This window comes from Eurytemora carolleeae, unplaced genomic scaffold, assembly GCF_000591075.1.
Source record: "Eurytemora carolleeae unplaced genomic scaffold, Eaff_2.0 scaffold1469, whole genome shotgun sequence".
Classification (NCBI taxonomy): Eukaryota; Metazoa; Arthropoda; class Copepoda; order Calanoida; family Temoridae; genus Eurytemora; species Eurytemora carolleeae.
The window spans coordinates 6,663-16,942 of NW_019397621.1; the positions used below are offsets into that span (position 1 = coordinate 6,663).

At 33.8% G+C, this 10,280-nt stretch overlaps 2 protein-coding genes across 2 annotated transcripts; both read right to left on the bottom strand.

Annotated features, from left to right (window-relative positions):
• Window positions 1–3,155: 3,155 nt before the first annotated feature.
• LOC111715214 (uncharacterized) lies at window positions 3,156–7,531 on the bottom strand. The gene is made up of 7 exons (XM_023490517.1): window positions 7,523–7,531; window positions 7,132–7,259; window positions 6,652–6,753; window positions 6,175–6,228; window positions 5,713–5,847; window positions 4,538–4,655; window positions 3,156–3,929 (listed from the first exon to the last, which is right to left on the bottom strand). The coding sequence occupies exons 1-7, from the start codon at window positions 7,529–7,531 to the stop codon at window positions 3,297–3,299; spliced, it is 1,179 nt and encodes a 392-aa protein (XP_023346285.1). The 3' UTR covers window positions 3,156–3,296.
• Window positions 7,532–8,398: 867 nt separating this feature from the next.
• Window positions 8,399–9,440, bottom strand: LOC111715219 (uncharacterized; the record flags this gene model as incomplete). The annotated part of the gene is given in 3 exon segments (XM_023490521.1): window positions 8,399–8,495; window positions 8,574–8,782; window positions 9,253–9,440. Coding segments are annotated over 3 exon segments (439 nt in total), but the record flags the coding sequence as incomplete, so codon positions are not given.
• Window positions 9,441–10,280: the final 840 nt, after the last annotated feature.

Consider the following 10,280-nt stretch of genomic DNA (forward strand, 5'->3'; position numbering starts at 1 on the left):
TCTGTATCTGTATCTGTATCTGTATCTGTATCTGTATCTGTATTTGTATCTGTATCTGTGCCTGCATCTGCATACCTGTATCTGTGGCTGTATCTGTATCTGTATGTGTATCAGTATATGTATCTGTATTATGTATCTGTATGTGTATCTGTATCTGTATCTGTGCCTAGCTGTATCTGTGGCTGTACCTGTATCTGTACCATCAATCCAGTATTTTTCTCTGTATCTATCTATATTCAGGATATATACATGTGTTAGTGTGTGAACCACTGTGTCAGTAACTGATTATATAAGGTTAAAGTATAGGCGTCCACCACACATAGAAGAGAAATTTTTCTACCCGTTGTAAAACTGGTTTAGATAGATAGATATACACACTACAAAGGGATAATACTGTCCTTTTAAACTATAGGTAATATCTAAAAGCTAAATGTTCAAGGGCGTACACAGGGGGGGAAGTGCCCCACCCCCTAGACCTGTTAGACCCCCCACCCCATGACTAGACAGACCCCTAGACCTAGAAATCAATAAGCTATAACACTTTTAAAATAAAAAAAATAAAAAATAGTTTGTTGTTAACTTGTTTTCAAGGGCGTATGCGCGCAGAAATAAATGTGGGGGGGGGGCGAAATTTGCGCTAAGCGGAAAAAAAATTTGAACTGTATATTCAAAACATTTAGCTTCTATGATATCAGGCATTAGTATAAGATACTGCAGGGGCTTACGAGAGCATTTGTGTAGGGGGTGCACATTTTTCTGTGCCCCCCCTTCTCAACATTATGCCCCCCTTTAAAAACCCCTTTTTGGAAAAATATTAATATAGCTTCAAGGGATGAAAAATAGAGATGGAAACGTTTCTAAAAAACATCTATATTTTCATAGGATCGATATTGTTTTATAAATTATGATATGATATATATATATATTTACACTAAAGGTAAGTATGATTATAGCTTTTTTAATGAAACTTTTTTAGTTAAGGGCAAAAGTGAAAATTTTAAAGTATTTTTTTTTATTCGATGTAATTATACTTAAATGGAATAAATGCGTAATTTCAGTTGACCCTCCATTTATAGAGTGGCATGTCCGATGTACCTTTGAAACCTTCATTTCTCCATCGTTTCTGAAGAAAGAGATGCATTAGTTACTTTTGTAGAAAAACCAAAAATAAAGATAATCAGTTAGTTTTCAAAATGGAAAACATGGATATTTAATGCAATACTTGATCAGACAAAGCTTTGAAGGGCATTGTTGTGAATCAGAATATATTTTATTTCTTTGTTTAATCTTTAAGTTTGGGCGAGTGAAATATGCAATGCAATGTAGAATTAGATTGCCTAAGGAAGGTAAATGCAAGCAGATGTAATATTAAAAGAACCCACTCCATGGGTGCCCCCCCTCAGGGGGTGGGGGCGAGGAAGCGTAGGGGGGCTCGGCCCCCCCCCCTCCTCGTACGCCCCTGCTTTAAAGGTACACATATAGTGTGCAATTACCTTGCAAAAACTATACTTTTATCTTTCCTTCAGACAAAACTAACAAAAAAAGCATTGTTTCTAAACAATCGACATTTTATTATACTGTTATGTTAGTAATAATTAGTATTTAAACTAGAGATATGTCTAGTAAAAGACATTTTTGAAAATGAAAAACTCAACTTAAACTTTTATTTTATGAGATGAAAAAAGGACAAAGGTCCAGAAAATAATTATGACTTGTAAAAGTTTCTGTTGTGAAAAAATAGTAGGAGTACAATTGTAATTTATGTAATAAAGCTCTATTTTCATTTGTGTGTTTGCTATGGCTGGCCAAACAACTGAACCACAAGGGCTGAATTTTAGTGAGGAAACTCATGGATATAATCTTGGGGATGACATAGGCTTAAATAAATTAAAAGTTTCTTGTTTTGATTCGATTTTTAAAATTCCACGGGCAACGCCGGGCACTTCATCTAGTCAAGGGCGTATACAAGGCCCAAGGCAAGGGTGTTAGCAAGGGTGTTAGTGCCCCCCCTAGACATGCTCAGACCTCAGAGCTTTCACACTTTTGAACTCTTAAACTAAAGAGTGAAGAACATAAAAATAATTAGTTTAATGTTCTTTCAGTTTCTTAAGAAAATTGTATACGTGGACCAGAGCCACCATGACAGAAGCCTAAATGAAAAATATCGATCTAGAATGCACTGCACATTCATCCTAGTCGGATAGGCGCTATCAGGGTTAACGAAGTAAAGCAATTATTTTAAATGCCAAGCCACGAAGGCTTGGAGGTAAGAAAAGACCATTTTTTGTTTTATTAATTTAGATTTCAAATTACTTCATTCATTGCACCGCCGTTATGTAATCTTTCTTTTTATTAAAAACTAGATAGGGGGACTGAGACGACTGTACCTATCATTACTATAGTCTTTTTTATTAAAAACTAGATAGGGGGACTGAGGCGACTGTACCTATCATTACTAGTCCTTTTTATTAAAAACTAGATAGGGGGACTGAGACGACTGTACCTATCATTACTAGTCCTTTTTATTAAAAACTAGATAGGGGGACTGAGACGACTGCACCTATCATTACTAGTCCTTTTTATTACAAACTAGATAGGGGGACTGAGACGACTGTACCTATCATTACTAGTCCTTTTTATTAAAAACTAGATAGAGGGACTGAGACGACTGTACCTATCATTACTAGTCCTTTTTATTAAAAACTAGATAGAGGGACTGAGACGACTGTACCTATCATTACTAGTCCTTTTTATTAAAAACTAGATAGAGGGACTGAGACGACTGTACCTATCATTACTAGTCCTTTTTATTAAAAACTAGATAGAGGGACTGAGACGACTGTACCTATCATTACTAGTCCTTTTTATTAAAAACTAGATAGAGGGACTGAGACGACTGTACCTATCATTACTAGTCCTTTTTATTAAAAACTAGATAGAGGGACTGAGACGACTGTACCTATCATTACTAGTCCTTTTTATTAAAAACTAGATAGGGGGACTGAGACGACTGTACCTATCATTACTAGTCCTTTTTTATTTTCCAACTGCAAGTTTGTAGCTTTTGTTTTGCATTTATTTTTAACGCTTAATCTCGATATCCAATGATATTTTGCCCTGTTAACTACAGAAAGTCTAATGAAATAGTTATACAATTCATTGTTCATAAAAATATATTTCAGAATCCTCCAAGATCAATCTCAGATATTTTATTTGGTAGATGCAATTTTAACATGATACAACAATTTATAAACATTTGTTTCCAGAACGCCATCTTCCCCCCCCCCCCACACAGTTTATTTAGATAAATTCATGGCATTTTCAACTAAACCCTTGACTAGGTCAATGCACATTATTTCAGAAACAAGTTCGGAACTTCTTTTTTTGCACAATCGTATATCAGTGTTGAATCCCCTCCACTGCAACTCCTGCTTATCTCCGGGGGAGACAACAACAACATCAAGATGCAACATCATATGATTCTTGAAGTTGTTAATATTATTAAATATTGCAAAGCATTTGTTGCATTCGAAACCTTTGGATTCACAGCCAAAACCTGTTTCTACGCTTAAAACCGGTTTTGCTACAAAACTGGAAGCTGGAGAATGCCAAGCTGGTTTCTGTTCAGTGGTCTTCCATCCTGTGCGCACCTCTGGAATGTTGAACTCTCCGAGGCCTTTAGTTTCAACAACCTCGGTACGGAACGTAATCACGGGAACTTTAAGTTCAGCCTCGAAAACTGGTCTCCGGACAGTGGCCTCCACACTGATATCGTCAACCTCAGGAAATAGTGTGACACGAGGAAGTAATACCGGAAGTTCTTCCAATTTAGTAACTTCCAGTTTTGGATTTCTTGGTGAGATCATTATTATTGCAGATTTGAGGCGCCTTCGTATGCTTGGGATACACTGTAACTCATACAGACGAATCTAAAATAAAAAAAACTTAATATTGTCTTGCCAGGATTAGTTAAAAGTTAAATAAGATTGGAAATTACGTAAAGAAATTAGAAAGGGAGTTAAAGATGACTGTAAAACAAGGAAAACGGAAAAACATCTAAGAATTAATGCATTTTTCTATTATTTTCGATGAATGCAGCAGAGACCATGAAGAAAATTGTCAGAATTAAACACGAATTTAAGAAAGAAATTCCCACAATATATCTTCCTCATGATTATATAAAATGTTTAAGATACGCCATAAAAAAGGTTTAAGATAAGTTATATACAAGGTTTAAGATAAGTTATATAAAAAGTTTAAGATAAGTTATACAAAAGGTTTAAGATAAGTTATATAAAAGGTTTAAGATAAGTTATAAAAAAGGTTTAAGATAAGTTATATTAAAGGTTTAATATAAGTTATATAAAAGGTTTAAGATAAGTTATATAAAAGGTTTAAGAGGTTTCAAATGTAAATTGGAAATGACACTCTTGAAATGGAGGATCACTTGGTAGCCTGCAACACATCAAACCATAGGTAAATGGGACAAGAAATTCATTTCCGAAGTCAAAATAGTCCCTTTAAGAATTGAATTTACCTGTAGCTGATGACCTGAACCTCTCCAGGTAGGAACCTGAGCAGAGAACTCTTCTCTCCAGAGTTCAAGATAATTTAACCTTGAACCTTCAACCTCTTGCCTCGTCTTAGCACGTTGCCTGTACATATCGATATTCAATAATATATAATTACTAGCTGAAGGGCCCGGCGTTGCCCGTGGAAAATAAAAAAATAAAAAATTTTGAACAACAAAATTTAAGTTTTTTTTTTCGATTTTTGTTCAGCCTATTACACCGGCCCCCCGGCCACCCATGAGTATCCACAATTTTTTTTAAGCCCAATCTGTCTAGCCGTTTGACCGGATATACGCAACATATATATACGAATGTCTTGTTTTATTATATAGATCTATATTTAGTGAATCATTGACGACTTTAAACTATTATTATTCAATTTAAAAATCTAAAAATACAAGGCTATTCTTAACTTTTCCTTAATTGTTTAAAACTTCACATTTCCTTTCATCCAATCCAATACAAAGTGTTCCACTATTCTTGCATCTAATACATTTTCAATTTTGGTCATCCATTTGATTCACCAATCCGATCCATTTAAAACCCTTGATCAACGATTCATCCCATCCATCTTAAATTTCCTAAAATTTAACTATCCCTGAAAAGCCACCATTTAGACAATCATTATACACAATCTTTTTTAGAAGTGAATCATGCGTATATTAGCTTGGTCGTTTTAGACAAAGAGGTGTACCGTCCCTAGCCCTTAAGTAGACAGAACCCCCTAATTAAATGTCCCAACTTTTAATCTTCGGTAAATTGTATTATCAGTAAACAACTCAAATCCTTAGCGGAACCGATATACACAGCCCTTTTATGTGAAAATTGTAAATTTTATAAACTGGACCAATTTAGAAGTGCCGCAAGGAATAAACTTTTGATTTGGCACTACCAAATACTTCTATATTTTAAATTAAATTTTTTTTAATAATTTCTTTAGGAGGAAAAATCCATAATGGGGTTTTTTTGCCAGACTGTGAAAATTAAGTTTATTGCAAACTAAGCCGTTGAACTAGACTGTGAATATGTTAGTTTACAGTGAGATTAAGTTTAGGTGCAAACTAAGCCATTAAACTAGACTGTGAATATTTTAGTTTAAAGTGAGATTAAGTTTAGGTGCAAACTAAGCCATTAAACTAACCTTGTCTTGATAAGCTGCTTAACCTCCTGGGGAAGCTTCTTAATATCCTGCAGCTTCTTGAGATCAAACCTAGGTATATCGGAGCCAGGGAAGCAGTCTGGAATCATAACAGGAGCAGCTCTCAACATCCTTTGCCTTAATAGAGGAAAACTTTGCAAAAACATAAAAAATATGTACTTAAAAGCACTTTACACGGAATGTCAAGTGACCCTTCATTGCAAGTGTGGCATACCCGATTGAAAAATATACCCTTAAACGTTTTTGTTATTATAAACCGAAAATTATGAAAATACTTTTTTTTTAAATTGATAATTGCAAATTATAGTTTCGCCCTATGCAAAAGTGACTTGCAAATTTCTTGATACAGAAACAATGGAGGAAACTGTGAGACAGTGCTCGCATTGCAAAATTTTATATATGAAAACTGTTTAAAAAATTTTATCTTAAAAAATTTAATTTTACCTTTTTTCTTCTTCCTGTTCTTTTATCAAATCCTGTTTAAGCTGTTCAAACTTCCTAAGATTAAAAACGTTAACATATTATTTTATTTAAAGGGAATGTAAGCGAAATTTTAATTGACCCTCCTTGCAAAGATGAACATGCCCAAATCACAACGGTACCCTTCAAAACCTTTATCTGATCAACAATATGCAAATATAGGCAATTTTCTAAGTTTTAAAGTGTTTATTTCTGATAATTCCTTTTTTCTGCAGTAGAAATGCGCAAGTTACTTTAGTAGAGAACAACAATTGAGAATTATCTGTCAAAATTGAAAATGTCTAGTTCATATTTGATCAGACAAAGCTTTAAAGGGTAGCGTTGTGAATCGGGAATCAATAAAGGGTCACTTGAAACTACACTTACATTCCCTTTAAGATTTTTTATTTTGAAATATAAATTTTAAGGATTGTTTCTAAGAAACTACTTGTATATATTTGCCTGATATAAGTATTGAGTGTCCAGGCTGATATTCCAGCTTGATTAGGTCGGGCTAAACTCCACTCTTCAACCAATAGATCTTCAAGCTTAGGAACCTTTACCCTGGAATACATTAGTTTTATTGTCAGTGTCATTGTGAGTGTCATCGTCATCGTCATCGTTCATATCATTGTCTGTATTATTGGCATTGACATTGTCATTGCCATTGACATTGGCATTGTCTTTTACATTGTCAATGCATTGACATTGACATTGGCATTGACATTGGCATTGACATTGACATTGAATGCATCGAAATTGTCATTGGCATTTGCGGTGTCCGTGTCAGTTTAAATATTATCTGAGATTATATAGGGATAAATAAAATTGTTTTATCCAAGTAAACTTTAAATACATAAATTATCAGTTGAGATTATATGAAAATCCAAATCTGATTAATAAGATATAAGTAAAATTGTACAAGATGAATATAAATTCTACCTTGGATTGCTATATGCTGACTGAAGGCTGCCATGTTTCTTTATTGCCCAAGCTTCCCATTCTTGTCTTCTTAATTTTGCATTTCCTTTCGCCTTGATTAGAACACTCAGGGTAGTGCTGTTCCAAACCTAGAAATAAAATACATCAAACCTAATTTCATTTATCTGAATCTTTCTTGAGAACATCAATTGAATTAGGCTTGATTGACAAATTAACTAAAGTTGCCTGGAAACAAAGGAAACCTGATTTGTGGAAAATGGCATGACACCAAATTGTAAAAAAAAAAATTACGAGGTTGGTAAAATTAGGTGTTTAAGTCCATTGTAAAACCCCCCTCCCCCGTACCCTTCCAATCTCTACTGTTTATAAAAGTAAAAGTTCAAATTCCCACTTCAAGCATATCTTCAAGTGACCCTCCATGCAAAGATGACATTGCCCAATCCCAACAGTATCCTTAAAAGTAAAACTTTAATCTGAGCTGGGAACTTTTGAATGGTGGATATCGGGATTAAGGCTTGATCCACTCATTTTCTTAATCTCGAGATTAAAAAATGCTTGTTTCCTCTTGTTATTAATCTTCAGATTAATTAACCGATCGGGATTAAGGATATCCCATTCTAAAGTTTTCAGCTCTGATCAATAAAGTGGACAAATTGACGTACTCTTATGTTTAAACTGTATGATTCTTAAATGTTTTTCTGTAGCAAAAAAAGCGCGAGTCACTTTTGAAAAGAAACCATCTAATTCATACTTNGCAATTACAGATGGTTTAAATTTTCCCAGGGTTGAGGCTAAAAATGTTTGAAACTCATTAAATTTTCCAGGGAGAGATTGGATATTCAAAGACAAAATACTAAACTGCTCTGTTGAAATACTATTAAATTTTTTGTTAATCTCATCTTCATCATAGTATTGACAATTATGAATATTATTTTCATAAACCGAATCTTTAAAATTGTAAAACGTTTTAACAAAGCAAGATAATTTCTAACCAGCTCCACTAACGGCAATATTTTACTGTTCATAAAAAATATTTCTTAATTGATAATAAAACACGTTAAACTTCTGTTCAAAGAGACAGTTTACGTAATTTCAAGTGAATATCCATTTACAGAGTGACATGTCTGATAGTTATTTTCCGAAGGATGGTTTACTAATAGAGCTTTATATTTTTCCGTTGTGAATCGGACATGAAACTTTTTAACTGAAGGGTCACTCGGAATTACAACTACAGTCTCTTCTAGAAGAATAAAATGTTCTCTGTTACCTAGATATTCCTTGTGTAAGGTTGAAACAATAATATTTTCAGCAGAACTTCTCCTTCTTCTCTCCAGGTCTCTCTCGTGTACAATCCTTGCTAGTACCTGGGAATACAGTTTTAGAATGTTGGAATTTTTTATGAAGAATTAACAAACCCAAACCAGATTTGAAAAAAAACCTACCTGGGTAGCATCCAGCGGGATACAACCAAACTTCTTAAACTCAGCGTGTATCAGGATACGAAGCGGGTTCCTCATCCGGTTGGTCCGGGAGAACCGGGACCATTTTCGAATTGCTCGGACCTCAGCCCTTCTCAGGTCTTGGACCCGGGACCTGGTCCAGAAACCAGAGGATTTAATTATTCTAGTTCTTTGAACGTTCCGACCTTCACCTAGAATAGTATACATTCACCTTGAATGGTAACCTATTATCATGGTTGTTATATCGTTAGAACAGACGAGGGTCAACCCAGACCGAAATATATTTTTATAAATGTGGAACTAACATCTACTTTTTTACTCTACAGAGGTTTGGTCCATCACCATCAACGAATTTTACTACTCTTATAATTCTAGGAATTATATTCTTCAATAATCTTATCCATTGCATTAATATAGATTTGTACTGTATTAATTTTCTTCCAGTTTTAGAAATATTTTTTTCGGAAAGCAATTTTTCAGATTTTTTCTAAACAAATAATACTAAAGGTTAAATCTTTAAGCCACCAGATTTGCGAGATCAGAACTATTTACATCATCCCAGTACGTCAGGGAATGTTTGAGGGTTTGAGGGGGTACAAAACTTATTGATATTATTATTAATAAATGAATCCAGACAGTTTAATAAAAAATCTATGTTTACCTTGAGATTTGATAAATCTGGTTTTCCTAAACCATCTCCCCACCAGGTCCAGAGATATATTGTGAAGATGGAGAGGTTTAGCTCGACGTACTCCGACCCTGGTAAGTTCAGGTAGGGTTGGAGCTAAACTCATTATTCTCCAGGTATCAATCAGTTCTAGTTCAAGGTTTAACTCATCCACGCTTAAACCTTTAACAAACCATATTCAAATATGTAAAGTATTGTATCCAGCTCCTAGATCCTTCTTATATTTAGAACCTCGCGCCGGCTCAAATCCTGAATCAACGATTCAAATCCTAATGAATATTACACATTCAATTCAAAATTTGAACCAATGGTAGGTAGTTCAGCGACCTAACTCAAATTGATTACAATTAGGTCACGGACCGACTTTCAGGGAACTGGATATAGTTGTGCAGTTTACAGGGTGAGTAAAAAAACCTAAAATTTTATTTGAAAATATTTTTTAAATTTTTGTTATGCTTGTATTTTCGGCATACAAAAAATTAAATATGATAAAAAATATCCTTGAAACCATTATTTTGAAAAATATATTTTTTTTTAAAATTTGTGTGAAAATGTTTTCATATTGTTTCGAAAAGTTTCATAACTGCAGTTCATTAAAAGCTGTAGAAAAAAAACAAAAAACCGCAAAAATTTCAGTTGAAATTTGTTAAAGTTTTCAAATTTTACCCTTAGAACTGTTAGGACATCAAAAATACAAAAAATTGGCCTACAATTATCTCATTTTTGATGAACTTGTTTGACTCACTTTAACATACAGACTTGAAACGACAAAACTGAGATTAATTAATGGTCTAGCTCTAAAAAATGAGAACCTGCAGACGTGCAGCTGCAGATGGAGATTTAGAATCAAGATTAATATATATATATATATAATATAGGTTGATTGTTAATAATAATAATATACATACATATGTATCAACTTCTTTATCATGTTCTAAGACTCATATTACCCCAAACCCCATAAAGTTGTTTTCCCCTTTCTCCTTAAAAAAGCTCATATT